Below are 22,115 nucleotides of genomic sequence, written 5' to 3'. Positions count from 1 at the left end.
TGTTATGGTTTAGTAGAGATGTGTAAATATTTGTTAAAAAACAATTTCATTTATGTTATGTTAGGAGAGTTCTCAACAGATTATATTGAAAAAGCATTCAGTAAGTTTAGACAAGGTTCAGGCGGAACATATTTTATAACTGTTCAAAATGTTGTTGATAAATTAAACATTGAAAAAGCTAAACTGTTATTGGAATTAAAAGTTGATGTTTCAGATTACACTACTGATATTGATATTGATATATATTGATATTGATATATATTGATATTGAACATTTATGTCAAAAATGTGACTATTTTAGAAGTGAAGAATTTTGTGACATAATTAATCAATTGCCTGAACTAGAAGCTTATTTGCTACTGAGTACAAAAATGGCTCTGTTTTATATTGCAGGCTGTTACAAGAAAAGACGATGTCAGTGTCCAGTGGGGTTTTTTTTGTTGCATTATTTTTGAAATTGAGAAAAAAAAGACATGCAGAAAGTCGTTGTGCAATATATTTATGATGACATCAGATATTTATAACTTGAACATGCTAAAGAAACATGGTGTTATATTGTCAAACATATTTCTTAAAAAATACTGTTTGTTCATTTCTCATAAGTCCTCTAAGGAACCTGCATTAAAGGTTTTAAAATTATCTGAAAAGCATTAAAAAATTTTGCTATGTACATTTTTCATAACATTTTCTAATATTTGATAATTTTTTAAATAGTTTTTTTTTCAAGGTTTATTTTTCTTTCGTGATTTCGTTTTTAAATAAAATTCATTCATTATTCTGAAAAATGTTGTTTTTCATTCTTTTTTTTGTTTTAATTAAATTATGATATTTAGTAAACACTGCATGAGACACTTCGTGCATTGGAACAGTTACTTTTAAATTTAATAAATTAACTGATATAATATAGTATAGATATGTAGCTCGCTTATTTTTTCAGCCGTTTTTTTATATTTTCCGAAACATTGTCTGCCCCCATTTAAAAATACGGATTCGCGACGGGAAGGCCTGTAATAAGTATCGCCATGCTTATAACTATAAGGAAAGAAATGCCTACGACAACAGCGGTTCTGACAAGACCTTACAAGTCTCCGCGATTCTTTATATTTATCCTGAACTTTTCCTGATTTCTCAAATGAATTTTTCACTAAGAGTTGGAACCAAGATGGGAATTTTCCAGTTCCCGTCAAAAGCGCAAATACCTTTTTCATCACTTTTTTTCTCGATTCATTTAACTACTAATTACAACAACTATGTTCTTAATTACATCTTGAAAAAGTGTAGTTATTGTATTAGTAAATAGCTATTATACTTGCCTAAATTTTGTTTAATTTGTTTTCATATTTAATATTTAATGACACCTCAGAAAAACAACTCAAAACTTTATTTTATAAGGAATAAAAATTGAATACTCAAATAGCCAGGCATACATGCATAATTTACAGACTTTATATGAATTTTGGGTAGAAAAAATCTTAATTTTAATGACATTTAGAGACGAAAAACACTGATTTAAATTTGCTTATTAACTTTCAGAATAACATTTTACACTTTAATACTCATCACCTTCTTCAGCAGCTTCCTCATCTACTGAGTCAACTCCAACTTCTTCATAATCTTTTTCCAACGCAGCCATGTCTTCACGTGCTTCAGAAAACTCTCCTTCCTCCATACCTTCTCCAACATACCAATGAACAAATGCACGCTTAGCATACATAAGATCAAACTTATGATCAAGTCGTGCCCATGCTTCAGCAATTGCAGTTGTATTGCTCAACATACAAACTGCACGTTGGACTTTGGCAAGGTCACCACCAGGTACAACTGTTGGAGGTTGATAGTTAATACCAACTTTGAATCCAGTTGGACACCAATCTACAAACTGAATTGTGCGTTTCGTCTTGATTGTAGCGATGGCTGAATTTACATCCTTAGGAACAACATCACCACGATACAAAAGACAACAAGCCATGTACTTTCCATGACGAGGATCACATTTTACCATTTGATTTGCTGGTTCAAAGCAGGCATTGGTTATTTCAGCAACAGTAAGTTGTTCATGATATGCTTTTTCAGCAGAAATGACAGGTGAGTAAGTGGCTAAAGGAAAGTGGATTCGAGGGTATGGCACCAAGTTAGTTTGGAATTCAGTTAGATCAACATTTAAAGCTCCATCAAATCTCAAAGAAGCAGTAATAGATGACACAATTTGACCAATCAACCTGTTGAGATTTGTGTAGGTTGGTCGCTCAATATCCAAATTGCGTCTGCAAATGTCGTAGAGAGCTTCATTGTCAACCATAAATGCACAATCAGAGTGTTCCAATGTAGTATGTGTGGTCAAAACAGAGTTATAGGGCTCTACTACAGCTGTAGACACTTGTGGTGCAGGATAAACTGCAAACTCTAGTTTGGATTTTTTTCCATAATCAACAGAAAGACGTTCCATAAGCAATGAAGTGAATCCTGATCCAGTTCCTCCACCAAAGGAATGAAAAATCAAAAATCCTTGAAGACCAGTACATTGGTCTGCAAGTTTTCTGATGCGATCCAATACTTGGTCAATAAGCTCTTTACCAACGGTGTAATGACCTCTAGCATAATTATTAGCAGCATCTTCCTTGCCTGTAACAAGTTGCTCAGGATGAAACAACTGACGATATGTTCCAGTTCGGATTTCATCTACAATATAATGTACATTGGTGATGTAGAAATTTATGTAACAATTATGTAAACTATGTTATAATTTGAAAACAAAATAATTGTAATTGAATAAAGATTTTAGTTAGCAAAAAGTATTTATTTTAAAATTGTTACTCAAAAAATGAAATTATTTAAAATTTATTACTTAAGATAATAGTTATAATTGCGTACCTATCACAGTTGGCTCTAAATCAACAAAGACAGCTCTTGGTACGTGTTTGCCTGCACCTGTTTCGCTAAAAAACGTGTTAAATGAGTCATCGCCACCTCCAATGGTTTTGTCACTAGGCATCTGACCGTCAGGCTGAATACCATGCTCAAGACAATACAATTCCCAGCACGCATTTCCAATCTGACAACCAGCTTGTCCAACATGAACTGATATACATTCACGCTAAAAACAAATCACAAAATTCAAGATAAAAGCAGTTCGCCATACCAACAATTTCAAATAAACTATATTAGACTTAGAGCTTAATTTTGTTGTTTAAAAATTTATAAACAATTATTTTCAATAACATATACATATAACGATACTACATTCTCTTGTATAAACTATTTTTATCAACAGCAATTACAACTTACCATTTTGAATTTTCTTTAAAAAGTCTTAAAAACTATGTAAAATATATTAAATTAGAAGTTAACTTGGCGAAGCAACGTATCGCTAGTTTTCTTCTGAGGATCTGATAGAATCTAAGTGCTGTTGGGCTGGTTACGACTTCATGAAATTTTTTGTTTTAAACTTCAAATCTGATTGGATAAAATTTAAGCTAAAACCAATCAATTTCATTTTTAAGCAGATGTTCTACTCTCACTCGCGTAGATTTGCACCATTCAAAACACTGCAAGATCTTCAAAATATCTGTATCCAACAACGATGCCGTATCGCAGTGCATTGTTGTTAGTAAAACATCTTCAATAATTTAATCAAAAAACTTTTGATTGTCATTTTTTGTTAAGCGCTATTTATTAATAATGATAATAAACTATGTTTATGTATCATCCTCAAGACAACCAATTTACTCGCCCCTCTCTAAATAAAAATAATGTATAAACAAAAAAATATGCATATGAATTTAAAAATTGCTTTGTTTTTGTTTATTGAAAATATGTTTGAGTTTTCTCTTCGGCAATATTAGAGTTTTAATTTTAACAAAAACTTAAAATTCTAAACTAAAAAGTCTAAGATATTGAGTGTTTAAATCTGTTTTTAGTTATAATTTTTTTTTTTTTTTAAATAAGAGAATTAAATTATTAATCAATAAAATCAAAAAAACCATTTTATCCTGGAAATAATAAATCGATAATATCTCCATGAAAGATGCTAAAAGTATTGAAACTATATATAAAGTTCGACGAATGTTAAATAAACAACAATTAAAACAACTGTGTTATTCGTTTATCCACTGCTATTTAAATTATGCAAATATTGTATGGGGAAGCGCGCACAAAATTAAACTTAAATCTCTTTGTCAGCGTCAGAAATAGCACCTCACTTAATTAACTTTGTAAATCGTTTTTCATATTCAAAACCACTTCTGAGGGAAATGAGAGCTTTCAGTGTGTATGGGCTAAATGTCTTTTTTTTCTTCTTTATTTTTATACTGTTATTTAGGTGCCCCAAGAAGACCTAACGGTCTTGTCACAGAGCACCGCGGATGTGCATTTAACCATTTTAAAGCAAGCGCTCTAACCACTGCGCCACGGCCGCACATGTCTGCAATACTTTATGTCCGATGTTTAAATGTAAAAATCATTTATCTCCCGATGTATTAGTAAACCTTTGTAATGTAAAACCCATAAACAAATGCAATCTTTGTAATGGAAAAAATCTCCAAGGACCTTTCTGCCGAGTTGAATTTGAACAACTATTCATTTCTTATCGCGGTTCTTGTTAATGGAATAAAATGGTTTTCCCTAGTTTTAATTTATCGTTGAAATGGACTTTAACTTCTTACAAGCGAAAATTAAAAGAAGTTGTCTGTTTGACAGAAAGAATTTTTTCTCGTTTTTAGTTTTTTTGTCATATATTTTACCCAGTATATTTATATTTTAAATGCAGAATTATGCATAGTTTATGTTGATTTATTTTTATTGCACATAGGCATGGAATTATCAATAAGGTGAAAAGAAGTTTCCTCAGAAAATATTTGTACAAGGTCTTAGGTATATGCATGAACATGATCTTTAACAATTTTGAAAAATATTTTGCGACGTCCGAGAAAGTTATAGTCATTTTAGTGTTTCTATCATAATTTTTGAAAAAAATTTATTTTTCGTCTGCTTTAATGTGCAAAAAAGATCAGGACTATTTGAATTTTTTAATTTTTTTTTAATTCCTACGTCACTACGCCCTACGGCACGGCGCGCTCCTACGTCAATAAAAATAGTCTTAAATTAATCTACTTTGGGCTAATTCATAGCTTCATCACCTATGCAAACATTTCATGGGCAAGTACTCAAACGGCAAAGATTAAAAAAATTTATAGTCTACAAAAACATGCCTGCAGAATCATTTACTCAAAAAATAGGCGTGAACACGCTAAGCCCTTAATGAAAGATATGAAAATGATGAATGTGTTTGAAATAAATATCTACCAGCATTTAATTTTCATGTATCGTTATAATCACAATATCTTTCCTATAAGCTTTAATAACAAGTTTAAAATAAATAAAAATGATACCTATAATCTTAGAGCGAATATGTCCAACACATATAAACTGCCTCGGATAATAAACAAATATTCAGAGTACAGTATTCTATATCGAGGTCCAAAAGTATGAAATACTTTTCAAAAAGGATTCAAAGGTACGGTTAATTCGTTAAGTTCATTCAAGTTTTTTAAAAAAAAAAGAAATTTTTAAAATATAAAAAACGTTTTTGGTTAATGATACTTTGAATAATTTCTCATAAATCTGTTTTTGTTTTATTTCTACTTTTGTTGGTTGCTTATCAATTTTATTAGCGAATTACGCGTTTTATTACGATTTTTATTGAAATTTTATTACGCATATTGTAACATATTACGATATTTTTTTGAAATCTTGTTATAGGGGCTCTATGAAAAGATTGCGATAACGTACTGTCATCCTCATCTTCTTTGAGTCCCTATCTGTTTTACTTATTTTATTTATTGAAATTTTATATTACAAAGTTGTAAAATTTTATATTATATTAAGGTGGTACTAGCCCGACAAATTTCAAAATTTTCAGATTTTTTTTTTTTCTAAATTTGAAAAATAGAATCATTGTAGATTTCAAAAATGTATAGTTTTACTATGTTTTTAAGTAATTTAGTGACAGAAAATGTTAATTTGGTAATATGATCTCAAAAAGAAGCCCTTAGCAACCGCATAGCAACAATAAACAATGCTTACTTTTGGGCTAACTTAAATTTCATCAAACAATTAATTTCTATTATTATTCTACATTTCATATATATCTCCTTTGCTTTATATCAACTTTGCAAATACGTTAATTCCATTAATAATATTAAATTGAATTGTATAGTGAGAAGGAAGTGAATTTATAACAGTGTATCAATAACAGCTTGTTATGATTATTTTATTGAATTTATTGCATTTATTTTTCACATTTTACTGCTTTATTCTTAGATGGGAAATAAAAAAAATAGCAAAAGAATAAAAAGAAATTATTTTCATGGAAATCAACATAAAATGTCTGATCAACAAAACATTTCACCTGAAAGTGCTTCTTATTCAAATATGTTTAGTAGTACTAATAGTACAAGTGCTAAAAAGTTGAACAAAGCAGTTAATTGTATTGGCAGTTCAGCTAAAAACAAACAGACATCTAACGACCTTAATTTTTTTATATTTATACATTTTGGCATTATGAAAGATTTATTTGAGGAGTTCTCACGCTGTTCTGAGTGTAGCTCACCTGTTAAGCTTACACATAATAAAAATGAACACAAAGGGTTTTCACTTAAATTATGTATAAAATGTAGTGTTTGTTCAGCATGCAGATTTTCTTATACTTCTCCTCAATATATACCTTTACAAAAAAGTAAAACTGTAAAAAAAGCACATGAAATTAACTATCGCACAGTTATGGCTTTTCGCGAAATAGGCAAAGGTCATGCTGGAATTGAAACATTTACAACAATGATGAATATGCCATTTTCTATTGCATTTACTACTTATAAAAAAATTAATAAGACTCTTTATTGTGCATATGAAAAATCTGCTGAAAAAAGTACCCAAAAAGCTGCTCATGAAGTGCGTCAAATGATTAACATCAATGCGTGTAGCAATGATATTGTTGACTGTCATATTTCTATTGATGGAACATGGCAAAAAAGGGATTATTCATCCCTGAATGGCGTGGTATCTGCAATTTCAAAGGATAATAAAAAGGTCTTAGACTATTACACTATGTCAAAATTTTGTAAATCTTGTGAGATTTGGTTAAAAAAAAAAGGATCAGCTGGTTATGAACTATGGAAAACAAGACATAAGTGTGCAATTAATCATCACGAATCATCTGGTGCTATGGAGTCCGCTGGTGCTATTTCAATTTTTTGTTCTTCATTAAGTAAGTTTAACTTAAGGTACAGTCATTACATAGGAGATGGGGACACTAAAGCATACAGCAAAGTAAGGGAAGCAAGACCTTATGGAGAAACGTTGATACCAGAAAAACTAGAGTGTCTCGGTCATGTTCAAAAGAGACTTGGAACAAGACTTCGGAATTTACGTGCAATAAAAAAAAAGAAAAGTTGAATGACAGTAAAACTCTCTCAGGTAAAGGAAGACTAACTGATGCAAGTATTAACTTAATGCAGAATTACTTTGGTATGGCTATTCGTCAGAATGATAAACTCTACCCTATGAAAAAAGCTGTACTTGCAGTTTTATGGCACTGCTGCGAAGGTGATGCAGCTACGCGTCATCAATTTTGTCCCAGAACTAATACTAGCTGGTGCAAATGGCAAAGGGATAAGATTACAGGACAATGCACTTATAAAAACAAGTTAAACCTACCAGTTGCTATAAAAGACCTTTTACACCCAATATTTATGGAACTTAGTTCGGACAATCTTTTGTCAAAATGTTTACACAGCTATAGCCAAAATCCTAATGAGTCTTTTAATCAAATAATCTGGGAAAAATGCCCCAAAACACATTTTGTTTCAAAAAATGTTTTAGAGTTAGCTGTTTTCTCTGCAGTTATATCTTTTAATGGAGGTTACGCAGGCCTGGTTTTAAGCGTAGGCGACGTCGGCGACAGCCGACGGCGGCACTTTTCTAGAGCGGCATTTTCTTAATTTATTTTGTGTTTTCCCAAAAAAAAAAAAATTTTTTAATTTTTTTTTTGTAACAAGAAATTATTTTATTTTTTTTAAAAATTTCCAAGTTCTTCTACGTACTCACTCCATTTTTATAATTTAAAGTTATGGATTTTGTAGATTATAACATTTCCTATTTGTCCACAATTTTTTTGCTTAGGCGGCGTTGTATTTTACGGGAACTTTAATACATACTAATTTTTTGCCGTACGGGCACTTCGATTTCAGATTAGTGGAGTTTACGATGCACTAATTGAAATCGCAGAAGACAATACATTAACTACTGCACCACAAGTCAAGAGTCGCGCAGAGGCTAAGGGAATAGCCAGAAATATTTCAAATTTCAAATTTGTTTGCTCCTTGGTATTGTGGTATGACATTTTATTCCAAGTTAATATTGTCAGCAAAATGCTCCAATCACGGGCTTTAGACTTGTCGCTTGCTCTAGAGCATTTAAACGCTACCAAATCTTTCCTATGTGATTATCGCTGTGATGAAGCATTTGCCGCAATGGTTGAAAATGCAAAAAAATTGGCAGTTGAACTAGAAATTTTTGAAGGATTTGATGTGGATGATCCCGTACGCGTACGCAGAAAGAGTAGACAATTCCTATACGAAGGTCGTGATGAACCGATAGTATCACCAAAACAAAACTTCAGAGTATCTTTTTTCAATCGAATATTGGACATCGCAATTCAAGCAATAAATGAAAGATTTACGCAATTATCGGAATATAACGAGTTATTTGGGTTTCTTTACAATATCGGCAGCAAACACTTTACGGATGATGAGTTATTGAAACACTGTAAGGACTTGCAGTTAGCGCTTATGTCTGATGGCCAATCTGATATCAACGGGGTCGAACTTTGGTATGAAATTAAAGCTATTGGGAGACGACTTGATACTTCCAATAGCGATCCAAAAAGTGTATTAAAATGTATTTACACATCTAATGTTGTCGAAGTATTCCCAAACCTTTCGATAGCTCTTCGCATACTACTAACGTTTTTAGTCACAGTTGCTAGTGCTGAAAGAAGCTTTTCAAAGCTGAAAATAATAAAATCCTATTTCAGATCACAAATGTGTCAAGATCTTTTAGTTGGTCTAGCTACGATTTCCATCGAGAAAGAAATTACTGATCATTTGGACATAGAAGATTTGGTTAAAGATTTCGCAGAATTAAAAGCTAGGAAAATTCACTTTTAATTACGATTTGTTTTTTATTTTTTTATGAATGGAATTTATTTTGTTTTTTATTTTTGTATAAACTCAGTTTTTTTATTTACTTTGTTTTTGTGTAATTTTTCGTAATAAAATAAAAATATATTAAAGTTTGATTTTCAGTGTTTTTCTATTTTCCTTCAAATTGGAAATTATTTCATTTTTAATTTTTGCGGCGGCAAATTTGCATCTCGCCTACACATAGAAAACTGTTAGAACCGGGCCTGAGGTTACGTTTCCCATAAAGAAACATTTAAGCAACTTGGATTTCATTGTGGAAAATATTTCCTTCTCGGTGCAATTAAAAAAGACAAAAATCGCGTCATTCATATGGAAAGGAAGGAAAAAGAAGTGACAAAATCAAGAAGGAAAAAATTGAGAGGTATAAAAAAAGGATTTAGCAAGGATGACTCCTATGTGTCTGGAAATTTTTAAAGATATATATTGTTAAAGTTGTTTTATTTTGTTTTCTTGCGTTTTCTCTGTTAACAAATTTTTAAACTTTGAACAAGAATATCTTTTGAACTACTTGGAGATTATGGCTAAAATTTTCACAGATTGTTCATCAGGTTACTGTGAAGGGATTTGACCAAAAAGAGACTTTTATAGTTAGCTGTTGTCGAGATATTAACATTAGCAGCACAAATTTTACATAAAAATAAAAAATTATTTTTTAAAGTGCAGCCATTTTGATTCTGTAAAAGTTCTGATGGTGATTCTGGTAAAATCCCTCAATCAACATGTTGTTAACCTTTTTTGCAAAATTTTAGCTTCACACACTGACTATTTCATGAGAAATCCTTGTTTAAAAATGTAGTTAAAATTGTATATTTTTTGCTGACTCAGCATGTTTTCGAGTATACTAATACTTTTTATTATATTTACTCTAAATAATTTTTTAATGCACATAGTTTAAAAAAAAAATTGCATCAAAATTAAATAAATTGACTGTTTTAATTTTTATGTGCTAGTACCACCTTAAAACAGAGAAAGAAAAAAAAAAAAAAAAAAAAATTCCAATATAATTATCATTAATAACCCAAATCAAACTCATATATAAAGAACAATACAATGTCATCTTAAACATTAGTTACCCAGAGATAATTTTAAAGTAGAAAACCACCAAAAAACTTCATTATAAATTAATTTTTTCTATTTTTCCATCAGATAATTTATTCACATTAATTTATTAAAGCTATTCTTTATATTAATAAACTATAGATTAGAACATAACATTTTTAAATAAAAAAGGATTACATTTTCCTATATTCTTTACATCAAAATTGGGTAATTTGTAATTATTTTCTTTACAGGGTTCTTAAATTTCAACAAAGTTACAAATTTTGACTAGTTTTTCGCAGTCGACTTTTAGAGATGCCTCGAGTAATATCCTATTACACAATTCTTTAGTTTTTTGCTGTATTCTGGAAGAGCCAAATTTTGTTTGTAAGTACCTGTTTCCCGTAGCCTGCTGAAATCTGAATGAACTGATTCGGATACTTGCTAACTCCAAAACCCAAAACCTTTTGAAAATTTTTTTTGTAGAGTTGGAGGAAGTCTTTGCTGGATAAAATTATGCTTTTCAGCCCAATTGTCAATAAACTCGGGTATGTGCTTGATGACAGCATGAACTTTAGGTGTAATTGAAATTCCACGGGCCTTGTAGACTCTCTCAAAAGAAAGTATAGAATCTCTATAAGAGAAGATTAGAACATTTCCAAAGTATGTCTTTCTGACTGCACTAAATGTTTTAAATGCAGAAAGAAGTTTTTCTCCTTCATTTCCAATTTTGGCATTTGTAAGCAATTCTTTTAGGACCCCAACATTGTTTAGGAGATTCCTACATTGGTTTCCATTGAATTCTCCTCCGTGATTGGTGGCCTGCAGATGCTTAGTTTGTTTGACCAATCAGCAGCTTTTAAAGAACAAGAATTGACTTTGCTAAAGATAGTTATCAAATGATCAAATAGCCTGTTGGTAAATCATAAAACCACATGCAATTCAATAATTGGCAAAATATCAAGAATTTTTATTTCATCTGGAAGATTAAGTAGAGGGAGGTTCATGCAGCTTTTGTAGCTTGCTTCAGAGAGTTTTAATTTTTTTGAATAAACACTGAAATTTTTCTTATAACTATTGGCTTTGGATCTAATCTTTACAAGTGTTCTTAATTGCCCTGTCACTTCTTGGATTCCAAAATCTTTCTTTGAAGCTTCACCAAGGACAGGGGTATGTGGATGCAGCTGAGCCTAATCCAAGAAAAGCATTTGCAAGTTTCATGTCCACAGCTGCATTAAAAGCAACACTTTTAAGACATAGCAACTCTAAAATATGCTTCAAGTTTTCATGAGATTCTTTCATAGACTCAACAGTTGCCAAGATCATTAGTTTCTTCACTCCTGAGTCACACAAGGCTTCAGATAAGGCATCTTTTGAATAAGGTCATCCGGTGGAAGGTCTCAATGACGAAGGATGTGTTTAACCAAACCAAAAATGTCATTACAAAAAATATTTGATAGCTGAGCTTTTCCACTTGTTCACCATTGGAAACATCAAAATCCATTGTTGTAGAATAAATCAATTGCTTTGTCTCGTTGACTTAATTTTCCAACCTGATTCAATTAATTTGCGACCACTCTAAGTTGTAAAAAAAGTAGCTACTTTGTGAGTTTGTTTCAAAGAGAGATCTAAAGTAGATTGAAACTTATTAATCTCCTCAGCAGACACAGGGTTCAAACAGAAACGTGCTCTTGATTTTTAAGAATTGGCGCTTTTTATGACTGTTAAATTCCTCCCTCTTGTTGCTAAAATAGCATCTGAGTTCTAATCTCCAGATGCTGTAAATTTCATTTTGATAACATCAGAAGCAATAAGTTCTGCTACATGGAGAGCTTGGCCAATAACTGTCTGAAAATTTTCCCTTACATCTTGAACTGTACAAGGATTTGGATGTACTATTCTAAAACCAGCTGGCTGCAATCAGCGCTGACATACTTTAACTGACTCAAGAGGTGGTAAAAAATCTTAGGCTGCTACTTGAGATTTTCCTACTTGGAAAGAAACAGCCTTTGCTGATCCTTGGCTCATTCCAATTGGATTAAAACATGCAACTTCACAAATAAGGCAACAGCAAAAAGGATTTGATCTTGTCAGAGTTGTAAGATAACTTTGTAAAAATTAAAAAGGCCTGGTAGATTTTTATTTGTTTTCTCCCCTTTTTCAATCTTAAGAAGAATTAGTCTACATCTAGCATATATAGTAGAAGGTTTAGTTCTTCATTGGGATCATAGTTCTCAATGAAGTATTTCTGAATTCTTGGAAATGTCAAGTCTCTATTAGCTGGCGCCATATCTGCTTCTTTTTGAAAGCAAATCAGACATACTTGAGCACAATTTTCAGAGTGGGATATGTCTTATTAGACATTGTGACATTAGATCCAAGCCTGGATTTTCACATAAATGACATATGCAAAATTATGCACGTTAAAAAATACGAAAGTTGACTTTTTTTTCATAAAACAGTAAATTTTTTTTGCTATTGTCTTTCTCTTGACTGGAAGCCAAGAAAACTATTTAACTTTAAATTTTTATCAATTTGGAACCTTTGTTTTGAAAATAAAGGAAATAAATATTTTCAGTATTTTAGGGTTTTGACCGAAACGTTAAATTAACCATAACTTTGTCGGACGTGGCAAAATATTTTTAAAGATTTGTGAAAATCATTTCTATCCATATACCTAAGACCTCGCACAAAAATTTGCTGAGGAAATTTTTTTTTACCTTGATGGTAATTCAGGGCCCCCGAGAGCCGTCACGCCGCCTGAGACAGCAACCCTGATTGACGCCCTTATATAACAAAATTTCCTTATATTATAAATGAAGGACCTTTTTTTTTTCCTTTTAGGTACTTTCTTTTTATTTAGCGCGCCTTGGATATCTGCTGCCCGGGACAAACTGTCCTTTTTGCCCCCTTACCCCAACCACTCGGCGGCCCTGTGGTAATTCCATGCCTATGCACAGTGGGCCAGTAGGTGGACAAAATGGGAAAAATTTTAGTTGTCTAATCTTGAAAACCTATTTAATTTTAGTATCTACATATATTAGGAGAAATCTATTGATAATTTATTTATATTAAATCCCTTAGTTACCAAGACTCTAAGCATTTGAATATTGAGATAAAATAAAAAAAAATAAAAAACTATAAATAAGTAATTAACGGTGACATCAACGTTGTGTTATATTTCAATTACATCTACGTTTTTGAAACAAAAAATTAGTACATGTTATTCTAGAGTATTTAGAGATAAGAAAAACCAATGTGTGAAATAAATTTGTCATAGCATGTTATCTCAGTTATACTTTGAAAATCACAGATTAAAAAAAAAAATTTCTTAAGAAACTTATTTTTTGCCGCACAATAACTAATAATTACCACAATTTGCCATGTATTGTCTTATATTTATTTGAGCTATATGATGCTTCAATTGAGTTTTAATTGATTGCTCGTCCCCTTAAATCCCCGTTCAGATTTTATGTATGTTTTAACTTGGTTGCTATGGTACTAAATTTTGCATAGCAACAACTCATTTTTACATTAACGTTGTTTTAACAGTATTTTACTTGCGCTAAATACACAATATTGGGGGTATGTATTAAAATGAGATTCAGAATTCTTATGAGGTTAACTTTTTTTGGTTACTATGGATACCTTACTTTGCATAACGTAGCAACAACATATTTTCGGTAGTTGTTAGTAATTTAATTACTAACACTGACAGTAATTTAATTACTTTTAATTTTAATTACTAACACTTAATTACTAGTAACTTAATTACTAACAAGTATTAGTAGTCCAGGCGGCATATATATTATAACATTTTACTTATAAATACAAAATACTTGTTACAATAATTATTTAGATATGGTTTTGTTAAACTTAGACATTCATAGTTTTCTCCAAAAAAACAATCTTAGTATTTCAAAACAAAATATTACTGAAGATATATTAAAATTTATTCAGCCAAAATTTGCTGATTTTAAAGACGTTGATTTTAGACATGCTGTTCAACGATTTGTTTACTTGTATAAAAAAAAGTGGAAATCTGCAAACTATACTGTGAAAAATTTTGAAAAGAAGTTTGTGAACTGGCTTAATGAATATTTAATTGTCAGAAAAAAAGACAATGAACCAACTGCAAGTAGACGTGGTCGAAAACCAGTTGCATTTGATAATAGTTCTAATAAAACTAAAAAACGGCGTGTATCTTGTTTAATTGAATCTCATTCATCCAATGAATTATTTTTTGCTGCTAATAAAAAATTTAGAGATGAATCTGTTGTTATTGCTGCCAAGAATGTTTTAAATATATCAAATACAGATAAAGCAACTAAATATTCAGCAGACGAAGCACTGGCTTTAATAATTGATGCAAGTCTGACAAAAGCTTCCTATCAATTGATTAGAAGCGGAGCCTTGGAGAAAGAATATAACATCTACCCCGCTTACAATGATGTCAGAGATGCAAAATTGAAATGTTATCCTGCAAACATAACAGTGGAGGACTATTCAGCTTCAGTTCCTTTAAAAGATTTAATGACTCATACTTTGCAAAGAATCTGTGCAGTTCAGGAACCTGTGCTAAGGCACTTGATATTGAACGACAAAGCAATAAAAACAATGACACTAACGTGTAAGGCTGGTTTTGATGGTGCTACTGGCCAAAGCATTTATAAACAAGTTTTATCAGAACCCGACGTTAACAGAGATTTAAAGCGTGAAGAATCATTATTTATTACTTGTCTTGTCCCATTGGATTTGACTGGATTTAACAACAGCAACGAAAAGGTGCCTATTTGGAGAAATCAAAAGTCGTCCTCCTCAGCCTATTGTAGACTTATAAGATTTGCATACAAAATGGAATCCAAGGAATCTGTGATTGAAGAAGATCAGTACATTAAAAGTGAGATAGAAAGCTTGGGTATGATTTTATTAGAGGTTTGCGGATCTTCTTTTGAAGTGAATTGTATTATTGAACTTACAATGATTGATGGGAAGGTTCAAACGATATTATCTGAAAAAAATAACTCATACCAATGCTGTTCAGTGTGTGGTGTCTCTCCAAAAAATATGAATAGTCTTGATATCCTTAATATAGATTATACTAACAGAGAGTTCAAATATGGTCTTTCCAGTCTTCATGCATGGATTCGATTTTTTGAGATGTTATTGCACATTGCATATAAAAAAGAAACAAGAAAGTGGCAAGCAAGATCTAAAGAACACAAAGAAAAGGCATCTGTAGCTAAACAAAAGATTCAGACTGATTTTATGAACAAAATGGGACTTGTTGTTGATTTCCCTAAAAATGGTGGTTCTGGAACAAGTAATGATGGCAATACCTCAAGGCGTGCTTTTGCAGCATATGAACAAACAGCTGAAATTCTGGGTATTGACCAAAACCTTATATTCAGGTTTTACATTATCTTGGTAACGCTCTCATCAGGATATGAAATAGACTGCTTAAAGTTCAAGGATTATTGTTTTGACACTTTTAGACTATATGTGTCCCTTTATCCATGGTATCACATGGCTCAATCAATTCACAAAGTATTGATACATGGACATGACATAATTAAAAGCCTTACATTACCCATCGGACTTATGTCAGAGGAAGCTCAAGAGGCTAGAAATAAAGACTTTAAATCTTATCGCGAAAATTTCAGCCGAAAAACAATAGACTCCTAGTTTCCAGTGATCCTGTTATTTCATCATTGCGTAAATCAACATCACACCAAACAAATCATAAAGCATTTCCTTCAGATGTTTTACAATTACTTTAACAATCTTCAAACGATATTATTGTTTTATAATTTTTTGATGTAATTTAAAATTGATAACGTTTTCTTGCACTACTTTTTGCTTTTATTATTCCTAAAACATTATTTACCTAAATACTCAATTTTTATTCAATATAGGTGGGTCAAAAATCCGATAAGATATTCAAATATCAATTTACCACTTTGTAACTAAGGAAAGTATCCGGTAACTAAGCAATATAAGTATCCATAACAACTAAATTAAAAAAATTATCACTTTTGTAAGAAGTGTGATCTCATATTGGTTCTCATGCCAAATTTAGTGAATATAGCACTTATAAAATATCTGCAGATAACAAAAGTAGGTTGTTGCTAAGCAAAATAAAGGTATCCATAGCAACGAAATAAAAAAATATTACCTTCATAAAAAGCGCAGACATCATATTAGTACTCATACTAATTTTAGTGAATATAGCTCTAATATTAAATTAGTTATGAATTTTGTCCAGTAAAAGTGCATTCTGGCCCACTGTGCTATGTGACAAGCTAATTTGATTTTTTTTATTATTGTTATTATATTCAATATTGTAAAGGGTTTCATGATAAGATCTTATGATCTTCAGGAGGTCCTGCCGATTATTTTTAAAATAAAGTTATTCTGTAATTGTAATTTTGTATTGAAGGCAAAGAAAGAAAAAAAAAGAAAACAGAAAAAAATTCGTTTACATCAATTCTACATTTTAAAATAAAAAATACCGTTTTAAAGTTATTTTTCATTTTGATTAAAAACTAACAAATAGTCATCTTTCAACCAAACGAGTTTGGCGTTTAAAACCGAAATATAGACCCTAGTTATTAATAACTGATGTGCGGTTTATAAAGTTATAAAATTTATCGCGTAATTTATCACCTATATATATTTTAAAATGAAAATCTCAAAAAATAATCTAAAGAAATACAGAACTCAGAAAAGTTTAACAAAAATTTATTCAGACGCCAGTGTTTTAGGTCTCTCTTAGAAACTCTTGAAATGCAAGCTCTAATTAAAATTCCTATCATCTTCACTTTTACCCTTCATCATTTTAAAATGTCCGTGGGCTCCAACGGAAAATCTTTGAGTTGATATGAATTATAACTTATTAAGATTTTATATCTCTCTGATTTTGAAATTTTATTGAAGAATCAAAAAAAAAACAGCTTTCCTTTCAGAAAAATCAAAAGCGAAAAGAAGACCTATTTATGTGCTCCAAGAAGTTCTTAGGGTCTTACAGAGTAGCATAATATTTAACCAAAAAGTTCAAGCCTCCTTCCTTCAAGAACTCTAACCACAACACAACATCTGGTACACTAAGTTTTTATTTCAGGTGTGACTGTATCAATCCAAGTAGCAAACAATAATGGTGCAATTTGCAATAATACTCCAATATATTGGTGCAATATTTATTTCAATATTTACTATATATTTTTAAAAGCGTTTTTCCAAGATAAAATGTCTACATTTTAATATATATATATATATATATATATATATATATATATATATATATATATATATATATATATATATATATATATATATATATATATATATATATATATATATATATATATATATATATATATATATATATATATATATATATATATATATATATATATATATATATATATATATATATGAAGACCTCAGTGGAAAAACCGGCGTTGTCACATTTAAAAAGTATTGAGAAAGTATTTATTAATCATTAATAAAAGTTTTTATTTAAAGTAAATGAAACTAAGCAATTTAAAAAAATTTATATTATAACTATTTTATTTAAAATTTATTCAAAAACAAAACATTTTGTAATTTTTAATTAAAAAAAAATAATTTATAAATAATTTTTAAATGTCACAACGCCGGTTTTTCCACTGAGGTCTTCATATATATATATATATATATATATATATATATATATATATATATATATATATATATATATATATATATATATATATATATATATATATATATATATATATATATATATATATATATATATATATATATATATATATATATATATATATATATATATATATATATATATATATATATGTGTGTGTGTATATATTTATATTTATATATATATATATACATACATATATGTGTGTGTGTGTATATATTTATATTTATATATATATATACATACATATATATAGCCATTATTGTTGTATTATTGCAAAAATATTTTTTAACATTGGCAACAAGTCACCAATATTGCATTATATATAGCACAAATATTGAAAAATAATATCGGTTCAATATTTAAAATATGTCATTTTTTTTAAACCAATCCAAAAAATGCTGGTTTGCTATAAAATTTGCACGTATCTAAACTTAATGTTCCCTTTGAGTGGCACAAAATATTTTTTTTACAAGTATTGGGGGGGGGGGGGAATGCCTTTGAGTGATTTAACCCCTCACAAACCGTTATGTTACAAAATGTTACCTTATTTTGTTATGTTAATTTTCATTTCAAAGATTCATAAAATAATATGCGTATGTAAAAACACTGAGCTTAGCAATTTTAATTTTCATAAAATAAAAGTGAAATATTTTTGAAGACATAAACATTTTGGTTTTAAACATGAGTAATAAAACTGTAATTTACAGTTTAACAAAAATAATGTTTAAGACAAAAATATCTATTATTTATAAAATACAGTGTAAATTAAGTTTTCACACATTTAAAGCACAAGTAGAAGTGGTTAACAAGAAACATTTCTGTCGGTTCCAAGTGCTATTCTGGACGTATGTTTGGTTTGTTGTAAGGTTTCTCAAGTTTTGTATGGCCAGTACTAGACCACGAGATATTACAGCAAGACTAATAACTGCCATTAAATCCAAAGTTTAATTCTTTCAGAAATGTTGTATTGCTTCGGCCTTGAACCTCCGAAAGTATAAATCCAGCCTTGCTTGTAGCTATATATAAAATTATAACTACATACACAAAAAACCCAATTGCTACATACAAAAATATACCTATACACAAGAATCAAACTAATAACAACATAACAAAATAACTATATACATAAAGCGAACCAATAATAACATACAAAAATGTAACTGTATAAGTAAAACAAACCATTAGCTACATACAAAAACTTATATTAGAACGCAATATACAAACATAAAAACTCATTATATATATATTGATATTTATAAGGTAAAATAGCATATTAAAAGAGTCCTACTGGAAAAGATAATGGGTGTCTTTAGTCTATATGGTTACAGGTCAGTTGAACATAAACAATTGTTTATGTTAGGTAACTTAATAACAAGTTAGTTAGTAGAAAAAGCTCACAATGTGTTTATAAAAATAAAGGGTTTAATAGGATATGGAAACAATTCGAGTTATTAAGGGTAAGAGTTATCGGGAGTTTACTCTATATACAAACACATTATACATGGAATCATTCTTCAATGTAAATGTAACAGATAAACAAAAGAAAATGAAAATATCTCTTCTCTTTACCAGGTTTCAGTTTAACTTAAAACCTTAACATTCACATTTTGAATGAATAGATGATTCTATCATCAAGCGTATTCGGTGCAAAGCTCCTAGTGCTTTGAAATGATCACCACGCAGTGAAGTTTCATTTAGAAAGATGATTGCTAGTTCCAATATTTCCCTCTTATAACCTCATGGTTTATGGATTTTAACTTTTATTTGCTGTTTTGAAATTGCTCCGATAAATACGGTTCCAACTGTCCAAGGCTGTAGCTATTTTCATTATAAGGTCTTAGCAACAACTTTCATATTGTAATGCTTATATGTAAAGTGTAGAATTTTACAATCAAAAGCTTCTTGTATCTGATTGTATGCATCTGCATACTGATCTATGTTGCTAGCAGTTGAGTCAAAACATAAACCTTTTATAATGTCGTGAACATTTCAGTCACCGATATATCGTACTAGTGCAATGTATCAATACGATCTGTGCTTGTGCATTCTGATAAAATGTCTCCTCTTATTTTATTTGAGTAACACTTCAATTTGTGTATGCCTTCTACAACCTGTCTTTTATTTGGTGGTTTACAGAACTCTTTAAACTATATTACACCGACGAACAGTTAGGATATAAGTTTTCTCCCAAACGTCAAGAACTTGTTCCACTGTTCACTCGGCACTTTCTTTCAACACTGTTTTTAGTAATTCAGAATCAATTCCACACGTCAATTGTAGAGTTAAATAATTATATCAAGGCAACTGCATTCTGCATCTACACATTCAATATTGTTGCTACTTCTGGCATCATCACAGAGTATTGAATTATTGATGAATGATACTGTAGTAAAAAATAAGTAGCAAGTGTAAGTAATCCAAAATAATGCAATAAATATATTAAACTAAACAATTATAAACTTAATGTACTTTTCACAGTAACTCTAAGATTAAACAATGTAATGAATACATACACTATCATCCAGTAATTTGAAAGTGAACTAATAACGCACTCTTTCAGACTAGCCGAAATCAAAATGACATTGACATTAGTTTGTTTAGTTTTGTTTTACGTGTGCCCACACTATATAAACATTTTTGTTTAACGTGTCACACTATATAAACATTTGTAAGATGACTATGACTTAGACTAAAATAAAGTTTTTCTTGAACTAAAATTAAAAATGGAGAAAGATTTATATTAAATACCTGTCGCAAATAATATTTTTGGTTCGATGTGCCCAATATGATTTCTTCATTATAAGTTTTCGTCTATTTGAACACCAAAAAACTTTGTGTATTTTCCCGTTTTATTGTTTTGTTGTTAATGAGCTTTGGAATTTTTAACGAGACATCGATTGATCTGTTTTACGAAATAAAATGAAGTTAGTTTTTTTACAGTTTAAAGATTTTTCTTTATAGTTTATTTGCTCTTAACCGTAAATTAAAATATTTCAGTTTAGTATTCATTGTTCCGAATATTTTAAATTATTAAGTATTAGTTAATAATTTAAATTACTATGATTATAAAACAAAGTTGTGTTATCAGCATACAGAATAAAGAATACTTGATTCCTTTTTTATTACAAACTTCTTTCTGTTACTCAGATTTTTCAGTTTTTTTACCCATTTATTATTAGCCTTTTGATACCATAATGTTTTAATTTTGATAGTAAGATACCGTAGTGAGCTTTTTTTTTTTTTTTTTTTTTTTTCCTTCTGTTTAACATAGTATAATAATTTTTACAATGCTCGTTTAAATATATATATAAAATAAATTCAGTTACAGGAGTAAACACTATTATTACAATAAAATAAGGTTAAAGCAGATAGGAACTCAAAGAAGATAAGGATAACATTACGTTATCGCAATCTTTTCATCGAGTCTCTTTTATCGCAATCTTTTCATAGAGTCAGCTGTATCAAATGCTTTTGAAAAGTCTATAAATACTCCCAATACATGCTCTCCTTTATCAAAAAATTGAAATAATTTATTTCTAAGTTCATTAATGCTCTGTTGAACAGCTTTTTTGAAAACCAAATTGATTTTGTATAAAACTTTGTTTAGCCTAAAGTAAGTATAAATGCGGTTGTAGATTACTGTTTCATAAATTTTAGAGAGCACTGGTAGTAGGAAAATTGGAAGGTAGCATGACATTATTACAATCACCGTTCTTATATTCAGGATTAACTTTAGCAACTTTTAGATGATCAAGGAAAGAACTGCGTTCAAAAGACGATAATTTAAAATGATAAAAGGTTTTCTAATATATTCAATGACGTGGATTGCTACATTGCTAGTAATGTAGTCATATCCACAAGACTTATTTTGCTTTAGTTATGTCAGTGTATAAGATATTTTTTTATTTGATATACAAAATAGGGGTTTTACTCCAACAAATTTGTCAAACTTTTTATTTGGTTTTATTATTTTTAGAGCTTTTTTTAGTAATGTTTCTTTTAGTGACAAGTTATTTTTTATTATTACTATTAGATAGAATACTTCGTGCTCTGTAAAAATGATCAGAAAAATCAGCAATAAAAATACCCGATTCAAAATCAGTATTTTAAGAATT

The 22,115-nt window shown here is 29.8% G+C and overlaps 2 protein-coding genes across 2 annotated transcripts; one reads left to right on the top strand and one right to left on the bottom strand.

The window, feature by feature from the left end:
* Positions 1-1,508: 1,508 nt before the first annotated feature.
* Positions 1,509-3,552, bottom strand: LOC100197513 (tubulin alpha-1A chain). Its single transcript, XM_065796481.1, has 3 exons — positions 3,286-3,552; positions 2,872-3,094; positions 1,509-2,679 (listed from the first exon to the last, which is right to left on the bottom strand). Exons 1-3 carry the CDS (start codon positions 3,286-3,288, stop codon positions 1,550-1,552), a joined length of 1,356 nt encoding a protein of 451 aa, XP_065652553.1. The 5' UTR covers positions 3,289-3,552; the 3' UTR covers positions 1,509-1,549.
* Positions 3,553-5,878: 2,326 nt separating this feature from the next.
* LOC136079845 (uncharacterized) lies at positions 5,879-9,596 on the top strand. Its single transcript, XM_065796480.1, has 2 exons — positions 5,879-7,914; positions 9,466-9,596. Exon 1 carries the CDS (start codon positions 6,319-6,321, stop codon positions 7,447-7,449), a length of 1,131 nt encoding a protein of 376 aa, XP_065652552.1. The 5' UTR covers positions 5,879-6,318; the 3' UTR covers positions 7,450-7,914; positions 9,466-9,596.
* Positions 9,597-22,115: the final 12,519 nt, after the last annotated feature.

Source organism: Hydra vulgaris, chromosome 04 (assembly GCF_038396675.1).
Source record: "Hydra vulgaris chromosome 04, alternate assembly HydraT2T_AEP".
In the NCBI taxonomy this organism is placed as follows: Eukaryota; Metazoa; Cnidaria; class Hydrozoa; order Anthoathecata; family Hydridae; genus Hydra; species Hydra vulgaris.
The sequence above is the reverse complement of the archived record's forward strand: the minus strand, read 5'-3'. Positions and strand labels throughout refer to the sequence as shown.